Genomic DNA, 24,622 nt, shown 5'->3' with positions numbered 1-24,622 from the left:
AAAAGCTTCAACTTCCCTAAGCCTTCTGTTTTGGATTAAATGTCTGTGTGTCCCTAAAATTCCTATGTTGAATCTCTAACCCCCAATGTGACAGTTACTGGAGGTGGGGCATTTGACAGGTAATTAGGTTTAGACAAGGCCATGAGTGTGAAGTCCCCATGATGGGATTAGTGTCCTTCTAAGAAGAGATACCAGAACGTCCTCTCTCTGCTATGTGAGGATATAGCAAGAAGGCAGCCATCTGCAAGCCAGGAAGAGGGTTCTCACCAGAACTCAACCATGCTGGCACCATGATCTTGGACTTCCCAGCCTCCAGAAGCCTGAGAAATAAATGTCCATTATTTCAGCCACCCAGCCTATGGTGTTTTGTTATAGCAGCTCAAGCTAAAACAATTTCCTTTCCTTATCTGGAAAACAATGGATTTGCATGGAATTATTTGAGATTCTTTCAAGGTCAAAAGTCTACGATAATAAAAGAAAGGAAAGGTTACCACAGAAGTAGAATAAGAGAATTTCAAATTAATCACTGGCTCATACAGACAGAGGTATCAAGTGACATGCTGGGAAGGCGCTAGTAAGAAATCAGAATAATAAGTGATTACTGATGAATCCTACAAACAGAAACCACTATAAATCAATGAGCAGGGAGAGTGGCTTGATAGAAGCACTGTCTGAGGCAGATGATTCAAGTAAGTATGTATGGGAGTTGATATGGCACAGTGAAGGTTCTTGAGGAGGGCATACTGGGCCAAACTTGTTCAGACGTATCTTAATGCAGATTAACATCATCTGAGCCTCACACACCTGAACCTGGTATAAAGAATGGCTGGGAAAACCAGAAGGTTTCCCAGGGAGACCAACTCCAAAGACCCTCACGAAATTTTCTGACTGTTTAACGTCTCTTCAATGCCTGCTTCCTGTTCTATATTCAGTTCTTAGGGCTGCCATAACAAAATACCACACTGGGTGGCTTAAACAACTGGGTGAAATTTACTTCTCATGGTTCTGGAGGCTGGGAGGTCCTGGTCAATTTGGTTCCCGGCAAGAGCTCTCTTTCTACCTTGTAGATGGCTGCCTTCTCACTGTATCGTCACATGGGGGACAGAGAGACAGACAGACAGACGGAGAACAAGCTCTCTAGTGTCTCTTTATAAGGGCACTAATCTCACTAGACCAGGGCCCCATTCTCATGACCTCATCTACCTCTATTTAACCTCCCAAAGGCTCATCTCCTAATGCCATCCCACTGGGGATTATGGCTTCAACATATGAATTGGGTGTGGCAGGGGAGGGGGCACACAGCCATGCAGTCTATAACATGCTCCTCTACACTCACAAACTTAAAGCTAAAAAGGCCATTTATTCATTAGTGCCAATAGTTATATGAGTTTGATCAAGAGCAGGCAACCAAATAAACTACTTGTGATACATAATTCTGTTATAATATTATAGACCAGAGCAAAGAAAAACAATAATCATCTATTGGAAATATTTGTGAGATTTAAGAAGACTGGACTCTTGCTTGTAATGGGACAGAGAGGATTAACATCTGAATGCCACCCATTCTCCCCCTCTCACTTGTGTTAAAAAGGATTCTGCTTTCACTCCCTAAGCATTTTCTCCTCCCTCATCCTTCAAGGATGATTTTGCCCTTGTCAAACTGGAGACTTAATAATGCAGAATTAGGAGGAAAGGAGGAGCAGAAGAGTAAGAAGTAAGTGGATAAAGACACACTCAGAACGAACCGCATGGCTCAGGGCTTAGATCCAGTTACATTTGTTTTACTCTGCCTTATTCTCAAGTGCTTATTTTTTGTTTGTTTGTTTGTTTGCTTTATCCTCAAGTGGTTTTAAGGCAGCTAGAAGACTGGGACTACAGTGGTGGCTGTCAAGAACTAAGAAGGGTGTGGGATTTTACCCTACTTGCAAGTTAGCAAGTTAGCCTGCCACAGTTTTCACAGATGCTGGGAGAAGGCATGAAACTCCAGGGTCAGAGACAAAGGACTCTATTACAAAAAGCATTGAAAGAAGCATAAGCACCCGAATATTTGTATCAGTTCTTCTGCCCCAACAACCCAAGGGAGCTATGTGGACGGGCCAGATGGATGCCTGAAAGCTCTGTGGTTTCATTACAGGAGAGGAACTCTGAGCTTAGGAAACCTGAATCTTTTGAGTGGGCAGTAAGCAGGCCTGCCCTTTACTCTGGAGAAAGACACTATCTTTCAAGACCGTTATACCAACATCCTTGAAAAGAAAGTCCAAGGAAAGGACAGTTAGTGCCTTGCTTCCAAGACATTCAGAAACAGGAGAGGTCCGTGAGAAATTACCTCCCAAGAATGGCCATGGAGGTGGAAAACAGATTTCGGACAATGAATCTCCCTTGGCTTTAATGGTCCTCCTTTGTACTGCCCCCTTTCCAGCCCCTCTCTTGCACACACACACGTGATCTCCAGAGAAAAAGAAGGAATCAAAGACAAGGCAATGAAAATTATAACTCATTTTTCTGCAACTGGTGGATTTTAGTAACTTGTCCTTCTTGATGTACCCAACACAGCCTGCTGAAGTTAAAAATGGAAAAGACTATTTTGAGTAATCCAAACAGCATTTATCTTTTAGATTTCTGAGCTGCCATTGTAGACACAAATCTACTCAGAATGCTCTCATAATCTGGAAGCTTCTAAACTTCACGTGCCCCCAAAATGCAAAATATGAAGACCTATGATCAAGGCTACAACTTAAAAAACATCAACATAAGAAAAAGCTAGAGAGGAAACAACAGGTAATATTCTCACTGATAATAGTATCAACAAGAGTTATTATTTAATGGACATAATAAACCAGAAGCTATGCTAAATACATATATATTTTTTAATTTTACAAATAAGAAAGTAAACAGAGTCCTAAAACTTCAAGTTACTTATTAAGGGTCACATAGACAGTAAGTGACAATTGGAATATAGACACCAAAAACTGAGTTCTTCCACAGTCTACCAATTTGCCTCTGACAGGAAAGAAAAAGTAAGATCATACTCATTCAAAGAACCAAAATCAAAATCTTCACCAAAAGACCATGACTAGCAGGTAGTCAAAGTGAGACAACCATGGAAAAGGTTTTCCCCCAAGATCCTGTTCCAGACATCATTCCTACTAACCTGGGAGGGTAGGTAGCTCCAAACACTATCCCTATCTCCCAAATATCTCCACAAGGATTCTCATGTTCTTTGAGTCGGAAACCAGGAAAAATGGGAAACAAATAAATAAAACTAAAAAGCAAATACCAAAATCTAAAATGCAAACAAATACGAAGACACAGGGCAAAAGAAAGGAAGACAAAGACTCGCTCATTCATAAGCTAAACTTGTAGAATCTGAACTGGCTTCAGGAAAATTCTACCATAATCTGGTATGCGCTGATGATTTGCCACTAAATTGTTCCCAATACTCTATCTCCTTTTCCGGTTGCCAAAGCAGCATCGTTAATAGTTTAATCCTGTTGTAAAACACATTGAAGATTAGAGGAATATATTCACTAGGATAAGCAGCTGTTTCTCCCACAGTGTGCGGAAAGAAACAGCAGCTAGTAGAGTGGTTAGTCAGTGAGAGTAGCAGAGAGGTTACTGCTGTACTTCCCGCTTGGAAATAGAGGGTATTAGTCACAGTAGGCTAGGCTCTGTTGCAGTAACAACAGCAACAAAAAAATCCCATAATCTCAGTGACTTGACACAATGACATTTAGTTTTTACTCATGCATACGAAGTCTAACGCAGGTGCTCGTGGTTGAGCAGCTTTCCTCGAAGTGGTAACTCAGGTCACAAGGCACTGTTTATCTTGTAGCCATACACTCTGCAACTAATGGCTTCAAAGATGACTATAGGAAATAAAGAGGATTGTGAATGGGAGGTCTTTTTATGCACCAGATTTACTACTGCCGAATAGGTGATACTCGCCTAAGCAGAAAAAGAGAGAAAACTGTAAATAAACCTCCCTTAAGATGGATTTCCCTCTAATGACTTTAAAAAAAGTATCTCCTAATGTCCCAATTAATACACGGAAATAGGGCACATCACATCCACCCACATTGCAATGACCAAAATTAGACATATGTCCCATCCATCTCAGTGTCACTGTCACACAGGGGTCGCCCAAACTACTCTGGGTCCTCAGTTCTTGGGACATCTGGGTCAGAGCCCCACGTCTTTGTTTTTTCAGTGAATTTCCTCAAAAAGTCCTGGGGCCCCAGGCAGCTCAGTTTTGACATTGTGTCACATTCACATAAACACAGTGAGGCAACTAATACCTGTTTTATTTTCCAATTCTTTCTGAACCTTTATAAAGTGCCAAAGGGGAGGTATATTGTTAATTTTCAAAATGTTCTCTCATCACTGTTCCTCTGAATATCTTCCACACAGAAAATGTTCTCTGAAATCCTCCTAAACTGAAACCTCCCTCCCAAAAAGCCCCCTGCCATACAGCCCATGGTTTTTCTCTGTCTTTCCTCTTCCCCACTTCTGTTCTGTATTATACATCAACTTGGTCTGCCTTGCTTCTTTAGCATTTTCTCGGGAGAGCTAGATGCTAGATGCTCCCAGGGAGAGCTACTGGCTGACCTAGTAAAAAAGTCTTGTCCTCAAAGAAAGAGCCAGCGGTGGTAGATTGCAAATACTCCCACAATCATAATTTACTGTAAATGCCAAAAGCATTTAAAGCAGCGGAAGCCAGCTTGCCTCCTAAATGGTCATAAACTTGGAAAGACCGGAGCAGGGGTGGGGGTGGGGGTGAAAAGTCTAATTTAACCAAAAATCCACTTAACATTTGTCAATCTTACTCTTCTCTGTACCCACAGTTCTTGGCACAGAGAAAGTTCTCTACTGCCTGTGGAATTAAGGCAAATGGATTTGTGGCTGAAACAAATGTGCCTGGAGCACCATCATCGAACCTCGACCCAGTAACAAATGTGATGGCCGCTTGAGTTCATCAGTCTCCAAATTAGCCATTAACTTTTAGAGAACTCTCCCAGCACTTCTCAGAAATTATCCCAAGTTAATTGGGATGTCTGGAGAGAATGGCTTTTAAGCCATTAAAGGGAAATCAATCTTAAGAAACACTTATTTATGGTCTAGAATATGGCAAGTGCCTTCTCTCTTTGTCTCCTTATTTAAGTACCTCCGACATGGCAAGGTCCTGATCAGTTCTCTTACCTCCAGGAAAACTTTCCCAAGCCCAGCCCTCAGGAAACAGCACTTTTGGCCCTTCCCTCACCAAGCCCTCAGCATGTGCTTCATCCAGCTGTAGACCTTCATCCAGGTCTCTAAGGAGACGGGACCCTCCTTCAGAACAGGATGACCAAGAAGGAGCTGAGTCCACACTCTCCCTCAACCCAAGTCCCTTCACCAACCTGTTTATCATCATGCACAGTCTGTACTCAGAACATCCCCGAACTCAATGTTGGTGGTGGAAAATGATGTAAAATTATATATTATTATATATAAATTATACATAAAAATTATTGCACATTATATATACCATTTTTTATATATGTGTGTATATATATATATATTTAGTTAAATTATGAGTGAAGAATTTTATCATATCTAAGGCTTCATTTTGCATGCAAGCCCTCAAAGTACAACAGAATCATCAGTTTTGCTTTTGTTTTCATTCTTTATCAGAGACAGCTCAAAGTATAAAAGATAACGTGGAGTCAAAAGGAAAGAACAAGATCTTCTCTTGTTTCAATGTAGTAACTCAGATATTTTTTATCCTGGTCTTGGAACCAAGATAAGTTTGGTTTATGGTACAAATGTGAAATAAACGATTAAAGGGTCTGTCTGAAATCTCATAGTTCTTGGCCACAGAGTAAGACAAGACAGAGTGTGCCCACTGTAGTATTCATGCTGGGATGTAAGTAAAGCACGTCAGGCCTTGTCAACCCAGACAATGGTTATTGTAAAACGTGTTGTGCAGTGTTCATGGAATAGTAAGGTAGAATGGAAACATAATTCATGCAAGAGATCAAGGACATCAACATCCTGAATTATTTGCAAGAGACTGGTCCATGAAGGTGACTCTTCCTAACTTCACAGGGCTTGGTCATGGCCTACCCAGGGGTAGAACCATGCGCTATACTCAAAATATTTAACAATGCTTATGGCGTGGCGTGGGCGCTGACCAATCAGAACAGATGCTGACCCACTCTAGTGGCTGGAATGGAGCCAAGGAAGCTAATCACTGTGTGAGGCATTACTTATTAGTTGCTAAGTACAGGGAGATGTGGAATATTCCAGAGGTGAGGCCCTGATGGCTAGGGTGACAACATCAGGAGGACTGAGCGGGCTTCCCCGGTGGCGCAATGGTTGAGAGTCCACCTGCCGATCATGGCGACACGGGTTCGTGCCCCGGTCCGGGAGGATCCCACGTGCCGCGGAGCGGCTGGGCCCGTGAGCCATGGCCACTGAGCCTGCGCGTCCGGAGCCTGTGCTCCACAATGGGAGAGGCCACAACAGTGAGAGGCCCGCATACCACAAAAAAAAAAAAAAAAAAGAGGACTGAGCACTCAGGCCAATGGCTATTTACCAGTTGGTACAGGAATATTTCAATATTAACACCTTGTACCGGCAAGCATGCTCAGCATCTGATTATTATTGCTGGTTACAGCTCTTGCCCAAGCACAGAACCAAGACCTGCAGCAATAAAAGGAAAATACTTCTTTATCTAAGTCATGATCCCCGGCCCTGTTACGCATATCACTATCCAGAGCTAAGCATCATCAAGGCCTCATCCTTATCCTGGGGAAAAAATTAGAGTCAGTGCCCAGATGAAGCAGTAACTCTACTTCCAGCTCCCTGTGTCAGAGCAAAATCCTCTCTCCAGATATCTAAGATGAAGAGGATCTCTCTAGCCTCAATTTTAATCCTGATGTCTACATTCATATGTAGACATCACTCTGAAAATGTCTACAACCAAAACTACTGATTCTCTGTCCCCCTCCCTGCTGCCAAACCCATCTTCCCCTTACTTACTCTCAGCCATCTCAGTAAATGGCATTGCCACTGGCTGGGTCGGTCAAGCCAAAAGCCCAGGGATCATCTGATTCTGTCCTTGGATACCCCTGGGCCATTGATTAACACTTCCAATCAACTCTACCCTCAACACACATACGAAATCTAACCAATTCAGTCAACCTCCATCATTCCTATGCCAGGCAAGTCACCATGACAGATCACCTCAACAATTCCATAGATTCCTGATTGGTCCTCCTGCTTCTACTCTTACCAGATACAGTCTACTCTCTGTCCGGAAGTCCAAGTGTTCTTTTTAAAAAGACAATCAAATCACCTCTCTCTCTGCTAATCACTGCTCTCCCTTGGCCTCTCACAGCACTTAAGTTGAAATCCAAAACGGTGCTTCCCAACCATGCTTCCTGTCGTCCTCTCTCTCACTCAACTCAATGCCTTCAGCTCTTCCTCAAACCCGCTGAGCCCATTTCCACCTCAGGCTGTCTCCCCGCCTAGAACACTCTGTCACTCCCTGGTCCCTGTTCTCTGGGTCTTCACGCAGATTGTCCCATCTCTCAACCCAATCTCCCCTCAACAGTCACCTCCTCAGAGAAGTCTTCCTTTCAAAACTAGACCCACTGATCCCCCAGGTCTCCACTCTCTAACCCCTTATTCTGCTTTATTTTTCTTCATGGTACTTGCCTAACTGAAAATCGTCCCACGTATCTATTTATTGTCTCACTACAGTGTAAGCACCAAGAGAGCAGAGGCTTCAAATTGTTCTCTTCTCAGTCCCAGAGGCCTGGAACAGGACCTGGATGACAGCAAGCTTCCAGACATTTGCGGCGAAAATATCAATAATTGACTTTTATTATTTTTTTTACCCACTAAAGCACAGTTACTTTTTGAAAATCCTTCTTTGGTATGTACACGCTATCTTGACATTATACTGCCTTTGTGAGTCTTAAGAATTCAACGGTGAAAAAAATTCTCTATCTTAGAATGCATTCTCCATGCTACTTAAGCAGGGAAGAAACAAGTCATCTCGCGGTAAGCAGCTTAAGTGGTACAGGTGTTTCTCATCATAGATTCCTAGAATTTCAGAGCTGAGGTTTTAGTGATCATCCATCACCATGGTCTCATTTTACAGGAGCTCCCAAGGGTTCAGAGCTGTGCTGTCCCATATTATCCACATATTAACCGTTCAATGACCCCATAGGGTAGCCACTAGCCATATGGGGTCATTGAACACAATGTGTGGATAATCTGAATTGAGATGTGCTGTAAGTGTAAAATATACACCACAATGTGTGGATAATCTGAATTGAGATGTGCTGTAAGTGTAAGGTTTCAAAGATTTAATATGAAAAAAAAGAATATATCTTATTGATACATTTTATCGGCTACATGTTGAATGACTATATTTTGGCGTATTAGATTAAATGACAAAAAATATATATATAATACACATATATTAGTAAAATTAATTTTGCCTGTTTCTTTTTACTTTTAAAAAAATGTGACTACTTGAAAATTGTAAGTTATTGATACATGTGTGGCTCACATTTGCAATTCACATTCTATTCCATTACAGACCACTGGCGAGATTAGATGACTTGCCCAAAGCAAGTTGCACTTGCTTTGCAAAGCAAGTACATTACTGCACTGTAATGGAAGACCCAGAATCGCGTGCCAGACCTCTGCCTCCACTTGGACTTCCTTCCACTGCCTAATCCAACCATGGGTGTCCTACAGTGATTCTTCAGGTGATTCTTTAGGGTGATTCAGGAGAAGAGAAGAGCCATAAGAAAAGTAAGGAGCCCCTGGAATCAAACTGCCTGGTCAATCAAATCCCAGCTTCACATCTAGTAGTGAGTGACTTTGGGAAACTCATTTAATCATTCTTTACCCTCAGTTTCCTCATCAGTAAAATGGACAAAGTATACTGCATGCTTCAATAACTTGTAAGGATGAAATGAATTCATAGATATAAAACCCTTATAATCATTTTTGACATATAAACAGTGTTATATAAGTTTACTGCCATTATTATTATTAAATGTTCCTATGCTTTAGAGTAAATTGAAGGCTAGAAAGTTTTTGGCTAATGACAAATAGTGTTAGTTCAGGAGTCATTTTAATTTATTTACTTATTTGTTTGTTTATTTATTTGTACACTACATCCCCATGACTTATCTTATGCCTAGAAGCTTATACCTTTGGACCCATTTCACCCCCCCCCGAGTCATTTTTATGTCAACAGATATTTCTACAATCAGAAGTTCCAGTTAGATTACCAATTCAATACATTTCTGTCCCTGACAAACCTGTTCTGATATCCTGAGATTAACGCATATGTAAAGTCTCATGTTACTTGAAAATACAAACACAGAGAACAAAGGAATATGAAGAATTCTATTTCTGTCACTTGTCACCCAGGCAAACAGCAACAGCTACTATTTCCTCAGTTATGCTGGAGGCAGGCACTAAACACACACACACACACACACACACACACACACACACACACACACACACACACACACACACACACACACACACACACACACACACACACACACAGTTTCTGCCCCGAGTGATCAAGGTAACACTTCCACTATGGCTGAAGAGTTACCACAGGAACTCAGAGCTGCTGAATCCAGCCTCTTCATTTTACCATTGAGGAGCCTCTAGGCCTTTATGACTTGCCCAGGGTCACATTGCAAAATAGAAGCCATTCTGGGACCTACACCAAAGATTTCTGGCAATTCATCCACAAGCATTTAGACAACAACCAGCTTTTTCAGGTAGTCGAAAGGTGAAAAGTATTAAAGGGAAAAGCAATTCATTAAACAGGTGATTATCAGATGAAATAAGGAACTGTTTACAATTCTGGAAAAAATACAAATCAGAAATAATATTTCTAATTATTGCTCTACCAGATGTCATAATATAAATTAAGGTATTCTTTGAGTTTTGTGAATCATAATAATTAAAAACAAAACCCTTTCTGTTTTGACCAGTATGATTCTCCTTAAAGAGCAAGGTGACTTTAAACAGAAATTTTAGATGCTCAAACTGAACACTTTAGACAAATGAATATACTTTTGTTGGATAATAAATTTTGCCATTTTCTGGTTTGCACCAAGATATAATTACATTGCAGATAAAATTGGTTTAATTCTCCTAAGGGCAAATTCAAATTGCCTTGTAAATGCAAATTCTCTGGTGGTAGTTGTGGTGGTGGTGGTGTGTGTGTATTTGTGTGTGTATGTGTACACACAAATTGGCTTCACTGGGGCCATGCCTAATTGATAGTCACTACCTTTAGTGTCCAATCCTACTCTGATGAGCTTATGTCAAATAAACCAAAGCCTCCTCCACATTTCTTCCACCAGTCTATCCTCAAACACAGACACAAATTAACTGAGGCAAGGCAGAAAGACTTCCTCATTACCCTAAATGAACGGTAATTTGAAAATGGTCAGGGAAAGTTCCAGCAGGTTCCTCACCCATCAGCTACCTGTAGTCAGTCTGCAATTCCACAGTGACAAATACAAAGGCAGAGAGAAGATATTAAAGGGGGTGATTCAGTCAACTTTTAGACCAAGAAGAAGCATTTAAACCCAAACACTTGCTTTGAAGGCTTACAGTTGGTAGAGGTTTGGGTAGGCTTATGGTTTGTGACAAGGGCTTTATATTTAAAGAACAGGATGAAATAGGGTGAATTAACTCATTCTTAAATAGCTTAGTGTTTCTATTGAAAGGAAAGAAACGTATAAACAATATTAGACTGATATGTTCAAACACAGAATATCAAAAGCAGAATATAGACAAGCTTTAAGAAACAACCTGATAGCTCTCATCTCTTGAATCTGAGATCTAAGTTTTTCTTCTTTAAAGTTCAGTGACAGTAGGGACTTCCCTGGTGGCTGATTTTTAGGCTGAGACTGTACATCTTCTTGGTTGGGTTGAACTTTGCAAGCCACAAAAGGTGAAGGAATAAGAAACAAATCAAGGGCTTCCCTGGTGGCACAGTGGTTAAGAATCTGCCTGCCAATGCAGGGGACGCAGGTTCGGGCCCTGGTCCGGGAGGATTCCACGTGTGGCAGAGCGGCTAAGCCCATGCGCCGCAACCGCTGAGCTACTGAGCCTGTGCTCTAGAGCCCGCATGCCACAACTACTGAAGCCCGCGTGCCTGGAGCCCGTGCTCCCCAACAAGGGAGGCCACCACAACGAGAGGCCTGCGCACCGCAACAAAGAGTAGCCCCTGCTCACCACAACTGGAGAAAAGCCCACGAACAGCAGCGAAGACCCAAGGCAGCCAAAAATAAAATAAATTAAATAAATTTAAAAAGAGAAAAAAAAAGGAATGAATCAAATATACAGTAATAATGCTCAAGTTAAATTTAAGAATAGGTATGATAATCATGAGCAGCACTGAATTTTTTTTGATGCTGTCATTTAAAGCATTTAATCTGATACAAAGTAATCTGAATATTAGAGTTGTGATTAATTTACAGGAGTTAATAGTATAGATTATTATTTGATTTGATTACACTTAAGAATAGTATTTTATTTTATTACATTTAGAAAACAGTATTTGACTGTTTAAAAGAATAAGATTAATTTAATCTAGAACTTTAGGTTTATGAGATCACTGGAGCCACTTAAATGCTTAGCTTTTTCTTGCCAGCTTTGTCAGTGCGTTGATATATTTGAGGACACTCAGGTTTTTTAAATGTGTTAATAGGTTTTAAGTGTTTAAGGGAAATTTAATTATTTACTTCACCGAATTAATAAGTAGAGTTAACTTAGTAGTAAATTAAAAACTAACCAAAGAATTAAGTGAAAGGCATAGTTATTTTTATTAAAAAATTATGAGGTTTTTAAAAATTAAAATGGACATTAAAGGCTTAGGAAAACTAGGCTTTTATATTTCTCAACCTTGACAAACTCAATATCAAGTAAAACAAACAGCTTCAAATGTTTATTTGCTCGCAAAAAAAAAACCTCCTATAAAATTTCTGAAAAGTCAACTGCAGAAAATACAAGTATGTCATATATCACTAGAATGTCCAGAGAATGAGAGACCCAGATATGGTATTGACTTCCAGCCAAGATCCTCATCATGTTGGATATTAGACACCCCTCCCACAAACATATTACATTCTGACTTTTCTGCCTTAGAATTGCATATGATTGGGAAAGAACCCCCAGATATATCGGGAGTTTAAAAGCTGAGTGCAAAACAGAATGTATGGGGCTTCCCTGGTGGCGCAGTGGTTGAGAATCTGTCTGCTAATGCAGGGGACATGGGTTCAAGCCCTGGTCTGGGAGGATCCCACATGCTGTGGAGCAACTAGGCCCATGAGCCACAACTACTGAGCCTGCGCGTCTGGAGCCTGTGCTCCGCAACAAGAGAGGCCGTGATAGTGAGAAACCTGCGCACCGCGATGAAGAGTGGCCCCCGCTTGCACAACTAGAGAAAGCCCTGGCACAGAAACGAAGACCCAACACAGCAAAAATAAATAAATTAATTAATAAACTCCTACCCCCAACATCTTCTTTAAAAAAAAAACAACAGAATGTATAATATTTTATTAGCTAGGATACCAGTTTAGCTGCTATTGAAAAAGGGTCCCATTGTTCCTAGCTCAGGGCTAGTATGGCACCTCCGTAGTATCAGGGATACAGGCCTTTTCTACCGTGTTGCTTTTTCATCCTCAACACCCAACTTCCATCTCATGGGGAAAAGATGGTTGCTCTAACTGCTACCACCAAATCAGCATTCTTCTCTAGAAGGGAAGGAGGCCCCTTTCCTTTTAAGGTCACAACTCAGAAATCGCCTATATGACTACAGTTTATATCCCATGGGCTATGAACTTAGCCAAATGACCACACCAGCAGCAGGCAAACTGAGAAATACAGTCTTTACCTCCGGGTCATGTGTCAAGATATTACCTTACTACAGAAGGAGGGAGAAAAGAAGATATGCAGGAGACTACTAGCAGTCTTTGGTACAAATATGCCACTCTTTAAGTTAAAAAATTTTTAACTTAATTTTTCACTTTTGTGCATAAGAAAATATGAAAACTTAGGAAACAAATAAGACGCATGCAATAAATCCTTGGTTCCAGAACATCGGCCCACAATCCAATGTCAGTATGTAACAAAGTTTTCATCAGTCCAAAAGTGAAAGTTTAATATGAACAAATAGTGAGTCATAAATATTTATTTATCCAATTTAAAGTATCGTCTATTAAGAATAAGCCCTTTCCACCATTTGAAGTTAAAATATCCTTTCATTTATGCAATTATATTGATACTAAATGGCAATACATTTTTTCATTCAGCAGATGTTTCTGGAAGAACCAGGCACTATACAAGATCTTGAGGACTCACTGGTTCTAATAATCCCTACACTCAGCAGATATAGAGTCTAGCGGGGAAGATGAAAAGAACCATATTAGAAACAGAGTTTCAAACCATGATGACTACCATTTTAAAAAAGAAATACAGAATGGGCTATGGGAGAATACTCTGGGGGGACTTATTCTGGATCAGGGAGTCAGTGAAGGCTTCCAGGAGGAAGGGGTATTTAAGATGCCTTCTGAAAATGAGTAGCAGTTAGCTAGAAGACTAGTAAGGACTCATGTTGAAGGCAGATGATTGGCATGTGCAGACATCTAAGAAGGAAGCATTTGGCCCCAATAAAGGTCCTAAAAGGGGGCTCTACAGCCAGAAGTGAGTGATCCCAGGGAATAATGGCAGAGGGGTGGCAGGGGATGGGTAGAAGGTCTTACGGGCCGCGCACAGATTTTAGATTTGCATCCAAAGGCAATGGGAAGACATAGAAAGGTTTTGAGTGGGAAAACAAGAATCCAATTTACATTTTTAAAAGGTCACTCTGGCTGCAGCATGGAGAAAGGACTCAGGGCTAGGGAGCAGTAGAGGATGAAGTAATCCAGACAAGAGTTGGGGCAAATACAATGGCAAGAAGTAGGCACAGTGGAGATTTGGCCTCTTGAAGTACATTGGGGTGAGATGTTGGTTCTGGGAGACAGAAATAGGACCATGATTCAGAACCAGGGCTCTGGAATCAGACTCTCTGGGTTCGAACCCTGGTTCTACCCTGGCTGGTGAACCTTGCTTTGGAGCCTCAGTTTCCTCATCTGTAGAATGGGGAGGACCATAGTCACTGCACCTCCAAGCACAGAGAGAAACAAATGAGATCATTCATTTCAAGTGCCCAGAATGATGATGGGATGTACACATGTTAATGTTTTATTATTATTATTCCATTTCTAGTGTTAGGTGTAGTAGAAGAAAGATCAAGAAAGACTCTCTGGATTCTGGTTTGAGCACACGGGTGGTCAGGGGTACCATTTGTTGAGATAAGAAAGATGGGTGGAAACGCATGAATCAGGGAGAGGTAAAGTGAAGACCCTTCAGGTTGGTTCAATGTGTTCCATTTTGGACATGTTAAGAAAGGAGTTGTTAAATGTGTCTAATATCACCGTTTAAATTGCTTTTCAGAGGAATACACTAAAATATTTTTAACATTCTCACTTGGTAAATTTTTCGAATGGATAGCCCCATTTTGTTTACTTTCCCAAATTTTTAAAAACAAACTCAAAATTACAAAATCTGAAGACCACTGTTTTAAATAATACCAATTACAAAGATTTATATCAACAAACCAACATATATATATGTGAAGCACATAAGGTCTTGCCACTTCAAATATCCCCACTTAGTGCGATATCAGATGCTCACTTCTGCCAGCTGCACAGAAAGAGGTCATTTTCCTATGAAATTTGGTCAGGTTATGGTGTGGCTCTTAACACATCAGACTAGGTCTTAAGCTTCAGAGGATTTAAGTCATTGTAATGAAAGATTCTTTTAGAGCTTCCAAATTTCATATTCATAAAATTAAGTGTGAGATGGGTCTCCAAAATCATGAAGTCTAACTCTTAAATACAGACAGAACTACTAGATGTTTACAAAAATTACATAAAGACCGAGATGAACTATGATTTTTTTCAAATTATTTCAGAATAAAGCAATAGCGAAGAACAATTAGCAAATGTCTCAACTATAGTTCTGTTTACATATCAAAATCTTATCAAGTACCATTACTAGGAAAGAAGTACAAAGAATATATTTTGCCAAATATCATTTCACTTCTAGGATCCGAGCTCAATTTTCTTATTCTGACACCACTAATCCAGGTATAAGCACATTCAAAATGAGTAATTAGCCCAGATCTTATACACGTAAAAAACAAACCAATCCTGGAATTTTCTAATTTTCCTTTCTTCAAGGCCCAAACCAGGTTTGTCTTCCTTCCATGAATGTTCCTACAGTGCCCCAAACAACAGAGACGTCCAGCTCCTGTAAGAAATTCACACTACTCATCTGGTATTTCATGGAAACCACTATAGAGACAGAGAAACATATTTATTCAACCAGTGTTTAAGCTAGGCTCTGTGCTCAACATTGCGGGTTCAGTGGTGAACAAAGCCACCAGAGAGTTCAAGGTCTCATGTGAAACTCTTCCTAGACTCAACCAATTGCCTGAATGTGGCCCATCCACAATTATTCAGACACTGGAGCAAACAGTAGCATATATCGGTCCTCTCACAACATTTTGTTGCTCTAATTTTCTTCTTAAACTTCTTTATATATAAAAGTCCCACTAATCTAGGAAGCAACTCTTTTTAGAGTTTCATAGCATAAGATTACTTGAACTCAGTGGGCTGATGGCAATATGACAGAGGCTTCTTTTCCAATCTAATTTCAGCACTTAATCAGTTGTACGAAATTGAATTCTTTGTCAATAATTGGGGCAGTTTTACTTCATTTTAAATGTGTACTATCAGAGGGAAAAAAGAGAGAAAAACATAACCTTATATCCTTGATTTCAAGATTTATTGCCACACAAATTAACATTCTCAAGGTCAAGATGCCTTTGCATTGATGTGTATATTTCCTACAGTATAGTAAATGAAAATCTGTTTTCAAATCAATGGCGTATCTTAGAATGGATGTTGCCTTAGAAATGAAATTCAATATGAAGACTCGGTGACTTAATGAAAGAATGGGCTGGCAACTAAGAGACTGGACTCCTCACTATGGCTTACTGTCAGTTAGCTACTGACTACAAGCCCTGTGACATCTGCTGAGTCTCTCCAGTCCTCTGGACCTTTGCCACCCCACCCATAAAAGTTTGCACTTGTGATTCGCAAACTGTGGTAAGGGACCAGTTTTTAAATTTTTCCCATTCAGTTGCAGACTGTTACATCAATGAAATACAATAAAAATACCCTCTGATGCCACAGCAATGTTAAATTGCTATAAAAGTTTCTAGATGCTTATTCTTGATTTCTGTACTTGTCTTACATGCACACTGGCCCGGGGCCCACAACTACTTTTTGAGTGGCATTGACTCGGACAACTAGGATTTAGACCACTAGGTACATTAGATGATGATTCTGCAAATGATTTATCACCTTCATTTATCTCATTTTGTTTAGTAATACAATTAGCTTATATTTCCCAATTACATAGTAGCTGAGCAACAGAAAAGCATCCTGGGGATGAGTTACTCAAATGAAGGTGTTATTCATGGCAGGTTCAAGACAGCAGTGGCATAGTTAATCATCTGTGGGTCACTGACAACTGACTGACCATACAAAAGATGCCTTTCAGACAAAATAATAAAAGATAAATGTTCTCTTTTCCTCTCATTCATTAAAAAAGTACAAAACATGAGAATGTATCAGTTACTTAGGAAAGAAAACAAAACTTGAGAACCAGGAATATTACCCTTTGGATGGAAATACCAGCCAATGTTCCACAGAGGGTGAACTTTCAAAGAGCAGACTGATATATGGTGGCTCACGCTAAAATATGTCTCCTCCGCACCACTTAGTCCATACTGGAAAGGTAACTACTTAATGGTTATTGGCCATAAAACCATTGCAATTTATAGGAGCACAACTTTTGGAGTTGTACATCAAAGTGCAAGGGTCCACGCAAATGCACACTGTTGCTTTTGTAAGGACTCTTGCCAAGGTAAGACGTACATACATGCGTGCCTGCTCTTCCTCTTTGCCCAGCAACCCGGCAGCTGAGGACAAAGGCTAAACAGTCGCTACAGATTACCCAGCTCACACTCTGAAGACCCTTCTTCAAGTTGGTGAGGGAAAGATTGCTTCAACTTCAAGAAAGAGAGCATCCGCTAGGCAGGTTGATCCTAGGGGCCTCCTAGATATCCGCTGAAAGAGAAGGATATCTGCCTTAGAGCCTAGGGCAGCAGAGTCTGGCCAGTCCTGAGCTGCAGGCTAATGCTATAAAACAGGTCACCTGGAGGCCTTATTAACATACAGCCTGCGGGTCCCACTCCAGAATTTGGTTCAGAAGGACATGATGGGGACTGAGACTTTGTATTTCCAACAAGTTCCCAGTGCTGATACTGCTGGTCCTGGGAACACACTTTGAGAACCACTGGTATAAACCATCTGATGACAGAATGGAAAAGACCTCAGAGGTCACCTGATCCAAGCCTTTCATTTTACAGGTGAGGATCCTAGGGTTCAAAAGGGAATGTCTTGCTCATGGTCATATACCGACTACTCAGGGGCTACCTCCACCAAAACAAAAACAAAACAAAACAAAACACTCAGGTTTCCAGAGCCTTAACGTGCTGTTCCCTTCAAGATTCTAAGTTATGGGGCTTCCCTGGTGGCGCAGTGGTTAAGAATCAGCCTGCCAACGTGGGGGACACGGGTTCGAGCCCTGGTCCGGGAAGATCCCACATGCCGCGGAGCAACTAGGCCCGTGTACCACAACTACTGAGCCCGTGAGCCACAACTGCTGAGGCCCGCACGCCTAGAGCCCATGCTCTGCAGAGGGAGAGGCCGCAGTGGTGAAGAGCCCACGCACCGCAGCGAGGAGTGGTCCCCGCTCACCACAACTAGAGAAAGCCCGCGCGCAGCAACAAGGACCCAACGCAGACAAAAATAAATAAATTAAAAAAAAAAAAGATTCTACGTTATGACCCCACATCCGTTGCCTGCTCTCTGAGAAGGGGCACCAGCAGGGACTTCATGTTGTTGGCTGCCCTATCTCCATACCTTTCTGGGAACTGCATGCTACTTCTATCAGTGACCTTGTAACCGAGCCCAGACGGGGGTTAGCAGCACAATGGGAACGATTTCTTGCCTAGATTTTACACTCACAAAGCCTGGCTCCAGAGAGCACGCTCTCACCACTATACCTTCCTGCCTCTCCCCCCAGCTCTCTGGCAGATGGGCACAATCAGATGGCCCGAGGTTTTGAAAAGTGACAGAGTAGCGGGAGACAGTCATTTGCGGCTCTCACGTGGAGGTAAGCATCCAGGGCAGCCTCGGCGACTCTCGGCTAGGGGTGACGCGTCTCTGGCTGTGTGCCTGGCAGTCTGGTCTGACCCCAACGTCAAGACTACCTTGGATCCTGCCCTTTGGCTTAGCCTGCTCTCCAATCCCTATCAATTCTATGAGCTTCCTGCTTCCCCGCCAACAAATTATTCTTCGGCTTAAATGGTCTGCAACCAAGAACCCCGCCCAATGTGATAAGCCATTAATTTACCCAGCAGCCAACTGCTGCAATGAAAGCGGGGCTCTGCAGAGGGTCCTGCCGTGCTTTCCACTTTCAGAGCCCTGGGATTTCGGCTGGTACGCTTCTGATTCCTTGGTCAGTGTTTGCAGCAGTGGCTGCTGCCCTTGCAGGGAGCCGGGCCCCAGGCCACCTGTATTCAGATGAAGCCACGTCTGTGCTGTGTGTCTCCCAGACAAAAGTGATTGATCCAGGAGCGCACCCTCACCCACACGGGGCCGCAGGCTCTCTGACAGGGACAAGAAAGGCCCAGGGGCTCTAGAGCTCCAAAGGGGACAGAGCCAAGTCATGTTGGTGGCCGTGGAGAAGGGCCCCAGGAACGCCCTGGCACTTGCTTTCCCGCTTTTTACTATTTGATCCTTTTCATTTCATGGGAGGCCCTGGTAAGAATCCTTCCAATAAAGTCCCTCTTTTGCCTGAATTTCAATCTCTGCCTTTAGTAACACAATAGCTTGGCTACACTGACTTGCTGACACCCCTCTCTGTCTGCCTTCTCAATCCAGCCATCTCCCTCCCTGCAACGCCACACATGGGGCTTCTTACAAGGACACTTTTCTCTTATGATTCAGGTATCACAGAAAAAAAGAAAATAAAAAGGTGATACAGACTAGAAGCCATCTTTTTTTTTTTTTTTTAATCTTTTACAGAAAAGAAAACCTTTGAGGGCTAAGCCTTTTTTCTTTTTACATTGTTTTTCGTCAAACTTCACTGGTAGATTTTTCCATTTTAAATCTGCTCACAGCAGCACAGCCTCAAAATTTTCATCCTCTGACTCAGTGCTTTAGAGATGTGGTTCTTCAGGTGCTTAGATACTATACCGGTGATTTGATTTGAATTAGGGGACTTGATATCTTTGTTTCAAGTGGCTTAAACATCTTAGAAGAAAGGGTGCAGTTCTCTACTAAAAGTGATCAAGGCCCTGCAGTGAAATGTCTTATTCCTGGACTGGGCAGAGTGGTACGAGGTGAGCCTGGGGCATGTAGTTATGCCAGAAGAAGGTGCTCCAAAAGCGATGGGGGCGGGACACGGGAACCACTGCGCAAATCCGGTGCAGTGCCTGGCACTCTGGATTGAACAAAGCCAAGAGGAAGGAACATGTGCATATTCACCATTTTGCTCCCTCTCCTCACAAAGCAAGAAAATTCTGTCAGTTTCTACCGAGAAACCCACACTGTCTACACCATTCCCTCTAATAGACTTCCAGCCCAGGAACATGACAGTGAGTTCTACAATGGAATTTTGTTATAACCAATGCAATAAAACTTTGGGGGACTCAGATTTTTCAACGTTTTAGTGTAAGGAGAATAAGATTTTAAAGTCAGCTTAAGGTTCAGAAAACAGTAAGGCAAACCCAAGGTGAAACATTTTTGTTAAAGCACGACCAGGACAACTTACACAAACTGCTAGAGACCTACAACTGGTCAACTAAAATGGAAATGACACCTCACTGGTGGCTAAAAATGCTCAAAAACAGTGTGATGCTAGCTGCCACTTACCACTGCCAGACAGAGCCGAGAGAAGTTAGTCCACAATTAACAAAGGGTAGAGGCAGGGCTTGAACCCAGGCAGTCAGGCCTCATAACCTACATTTTTAATCCCTATACCAGCATAAGTTAAATACCAATTCCCCAGTACACATTCCTTCCAGACAGTTCCAAGATGGGGTCTGCATCCAAAATTAAGCCATCAGAGTTGCTGGCGACCCTCAACCCAATTAACAAGCAACACTTTCCCAAGCCTCATTCCACACCAAGAACCAATAAAAGATCACATTTCTCCCCATTTAATTGCTATTGTCCAGACACTTTCTTCCTATACTGAGTGGTGCTCATCAGGGCTCTTAGAACTCTTTTGTCCCACTTTTATCTGAAGAACTGATAAGGAATTTCTTTCTACTAAAGTCAGCCGTCTCCTTTATTTCCCCCATCTCCTTCCACTGAGAGACCACCATGCTGACACCTTGCGAATACCAGCCCCAAACAGACAGCAATTTTTATCTTTCCCTGCGGACACTGACCCATGCTTTTATTATGCACAAACGGGATACTGCCCCACTGAATGCACTTTGGAAACATCCTCAAATCATTTAGTTGCAACAACATGCTTCCTTGTCAAAGAGTTGGTGGCCTTTCAGGTCATTCCATGCTCCACACAGGATCCTCAATTCCCATTTGCAAAACAGATTACAGAGGCTCAGGTGTTTTATTTTTTTTTAATTAAATTGCATGACTTTAGACAAAGCAGCATTCCCTGATTCCTTTATCTTGGGCATCACCTCCTCCTCCTCTATCTTAAGAAATGCAAGTATGACCGGCTCCCTTACAGAGTAACCAGAGGTTTCAAAGTCCATCCTTGGGACTGTAGACAATTCCATGTGGTATGGAAACTTTCTAACAGTTTCTGAGTGACTAGCACTGAGCCTGTGTGCTAGTCACAGCTGGGCACGATGAAAAGGGGGATCCTGGAAGGTCAGGCAGTGCTGAGAGGGGCAAGGGCCTGGCGGGTACAAAGAAGGATTCTAATCACCTGGATTAAGTATGACTTCCAGAGAAAACATACCTACAAACGTTCCTACCCTAGTCTGAGCGTGAGTAAATCCAAGCATTTTACTTGGAACAGGCTTATCACCTGAATGGTGATAAGAATCACCAGAGTGGCTCAGCTTACTGTTTAATTTTCATTTGTCAAGCTCCTGGTATATTCCAGACACTGAACTTCACACACTGACACAGATCAGAGTATTTCACAATGATAGAGGGTTCAGCCTGTCCTTGAAAAGAAAAAGTATGCAGCTAAAGCCAGGCCCGCCCCTAACCTCTGGGGGGTCCGGGGCAAGAGGACGATGAGGGCCCACATAATTACTCGAAATTGCTATCCTCTAGCAGACTGTCACAGAATCTTCCTTCCTTGACATATGCAGCTTTATAACAACCTGGAAGGCCAGGTACAATTAGAATTCTCAGACCCCTCAGAGTTCTGGGCCAGGTGTGAGAGGGCAGCCCCAGCCAATGGACAGAATCCCTTCCCTTCCCCACCCAGGCCCCATCTCTCCTCCAGGAAGGCCTCTTGGGCACACCTGTAGGCCCTCAGCCCACATTGCCAGGCTCTTCCACACCCCCAGTACAGCTGCCTCATTAGGCACTCCTCAGGGAGGGGGTCTGCTCCCCCTACTTGCACAGAGCAGGCTTGGGGTCTTTGAATTCCCTATTTCAATGGGGGTCTGGGCTGCAGTGGGCAGTGTGGACTCTGGGTAGGCAGTCCGGTCCACCTGCAGACACTAGCCCAGTGGGGAAGGGCACAACCTGGGGAAGGGCAGACCCTGCCCTCCTAAACCCAGGGAATAATTACACAGGGGTTCCCTTGCCCAGGTCTGAAGGTAAAACTGACAAAAAACCTTCTCTATTTTCTTCTAGCTAAATGGACTTTTCTTTCCTTGAAGCTTTTCGGGAGGGTGACTCCTTAAAGATGAATAAAATGGTATAAGAGAGGATTCCTGTCTGGAAGAGATGAAAGAAAAAGTTAAATATTTGCAGCTCTCTAGAAAGATATGATAGCTGCTACCCTGGTCTGAAAGAAGGAAAAGGTAAATATTCCTCAAACAGCAAATGGACTGAACAGGGTTCTATAACGTCAGAAGAGAAGGGACCCTGCCCTATGGCATATCTGGGGCAAACCCTAACATTCTCTTTCCGGTTTTGAAAGTGGGCGTCCCACCTAGGCCTGTGCGGAGGCCAAAATAACCCGACGAAGAACTAGCCAGCGCGGCTGGGGCAGCGGAGTCCCAACCCTAGGAACGAGCATACGAGCACACGCTGAGCGGATCTGAGCTAGGCAGGTGTGGGCCTTCGGCAAACAAGCCTCCCCAAAGGGACCCCCGGGAGGCAGGCGGGACAGTGGTTAAGGCTTGGGCTTCACCCCGACGACCGACCCGCTATCTGCTGTGCCTTCCTTTCCTCAGTCAGGAAAAGTTCGCCAACTTTCCGTCCTCCGTTTTTAATTCTCAAACGGAGAAATCACCTGCTCGCATCACTGCGCGGTGATGCCAAGAACTTAGCGCAGTTCCACACTTCGTAAGCTCTCGGTCCCGCGTGCTTGTTTAGACCTGAGAGCGCAGCGGGCAGAGCTAGCGCTGAACCCAAGATGGGGATCAAGCAGCTCCCCACCACCGACCTCCAACATCCAAGATACGGTTCTGCAGAGGCTGTACGACTCTGGGGACCGAGGGGTGGGGTGGATGAGGCTTTAGGGAGAGAGGCAAAGCACAACGGGGAAAGCAGACAGGGGTCGAATATTACACCTCAGCCCTAGTTTGGAGGTAAGAAAGGGGGTGCCTTAGAATGCCGCCCAGCTGGAGGTGCAAAGGACTGGGCCCAACTTGCTGCCATCCGCGAGCCCCTGGGGAGGGGAGGAAGCTGCGCTGCACCCCGCTCGGCTCCAGGTCCTCCAGGCGGGTTGCACGCGAGGGAAGCGGCCCGGAGGGAAACACTCGGCGCTCAGGGGTCTGGGAGACGCAGCCACTCACCCAGCAGCAGTAGCTTGAGCTCGCGGCGCGCGTCCTTCTTGTCCCGGCGAAGCTGCCGCTCGATCTCGGCGCTGATGCGCTGCGACTCCTTCTCCTCCGCGGACAGGCAGCAGCAGCCGGCCATGGTGCGCGCAGCCCCCGACGGGCTACGCCGTTTCCAGGGCCCGGACGCTCCGCCGGCCGCTCTCCCAGCCGGTCCGCGACAGCACCCGAGGTCGGTGGGAAAAGACTGGGGTGCCGACTCGAGTTTCGGAGTATAAGGCCGGGACCACTACGGCTCAATCCCTCCTCGAAGGGTCGGCTCCGGGGCGGGAGCGAATTTGGAGCTCTGAGAAAGCTCAAGTGCACCGCAGCTCTGGGCTCACCCAGCCCCAAGCTCGCTCAGGGGAGGAGGAGGGCGAGCCGGGGGAGACAGCTTTGCCGGCCCCCGGAAGATCAGCGCGGCCCTTGGCACAGGAGCGTGACAGGGAGCGCAGACCGCTCGTGAGAAGTTGGGGCGTCGCTGCGGGGGGCGGTGGGGAGCGGGAACTCCCGGCCTGGCGGTGTCCCAGGCAGGTGGCAGGCAAGGCGTGGGATGGAGGCAGAGGTCCTTGGCTGGCCCTTTCCTACAAAGTTCTGAAAACCTCAGCAGTGATCGCCGCCTAAGACCGAATGGAAAAGTTCCTGGAGGCCCCCGTGGTTCTAAGTGGCAGAAGGAGGCGGAGCTTCTCGAACCCGCAGCCCTGGCGTCTGCCCAAGCTGGTCTTCGGGGCACGCCAAGCCGAGGGCGCCTGGGGGCGAAAGAGGTGAGCAGGGAGCTGGGGCGCGGAGCCCAGGCGTCTCGAGTTTCGGGGAGCGGCCCCCACACCTTTCTCCCTGGCCGTGGCGTCCCGGTGCGGGGAAGACGGTGGGCCGAGGGGCCGCCAGGCCCAGCTCCCTGTCCGGAGCCAGGTTCCGACAGGTGAGTGAGGTTCGCCAACTCGCAGCCTCAACTCCTCCCAGCTGCGAGAGGAGCCGAGCCCAGCGTCCGCAGCGCGACGCAGCCCGCGGGCGGCGAGGTTGAGCTCTGCCGACCTGAAATTGAGCCTCTCGCGCCAGCCTCAGCACGACGCACACCGCGGTTTCCTAGACGGGCTCCTTCCGCTTCCCGGACGCCGCAGCCCAGCGCCGGCTCGGCCAAAGCCCTTGGTCAGCTCGGCAGTCTGCCTGCAAGGTGGGGCTGGGCCTGAGCCGGCTGGCGCTGCACTCAGAAGCAGCTGCCCCTGGGTTCAGTTAAATAAGAGAAGTGAGAGAGCGGAGGGTAAATATCCTCCCGGCCCCTTCGTAACCCGCCGGACGAGGAGGGTTGAAGACGTGAGGAATGGAAAACGGCTGGCTACTTTGCATTTTACGATGGGAAAGACTCCTCCTTTGTAAAGAGGGCTGACCCGTTTCCAGCAGCCCCTGGCATGGTCCCTGCCCCAGCCC

At 44.3% G+C, this 24,622-nt stretch overlaps 1 protein-coding gene across 1 annotated transcript in view; it reads right to left on the bottom strand.

Moving 5' to 3' along the window:
• Positions 1 to 24,255, bottom strand: part of GNA14 (G protein subunit alpha 14) — a 191,815-nt gene extending 167,560 nt beyond the window's left edge. The window contains exon 1 of the mRNA XM_030876969.3: positions 23,177 to 24,255. Within this exon, the coding sequence (XP_030732829.1) occupies positions 23,177 to 23,300 (124 nt within the window). The 5' untranslated portion in view covers positions 23,301 to 24,255. The remainder of the gene's footprint in view (positions 1 to 23,176) is intronic.
• Positions 24,256 to 24,622: the final 367 nt, after the last annotated feature.

Source organism: Globicephala melas, chromosome 6 (assembly GCF_963455315.2).
Source record: "Globicephala melas chromosome 6, mGloMel1.2, whole genome shotgun sequence".
NCBI lineage: Eukaryota > Metazoa > Chordata > Mammalia > Artiodactyla > Delphinidae > Globicephala > Globicephala melas.
The sequence above is the reverse complement of the archived record's forward strand: the minus strand, read 5'-3'. Positions and strand labels throughout refer to the sequence as shown.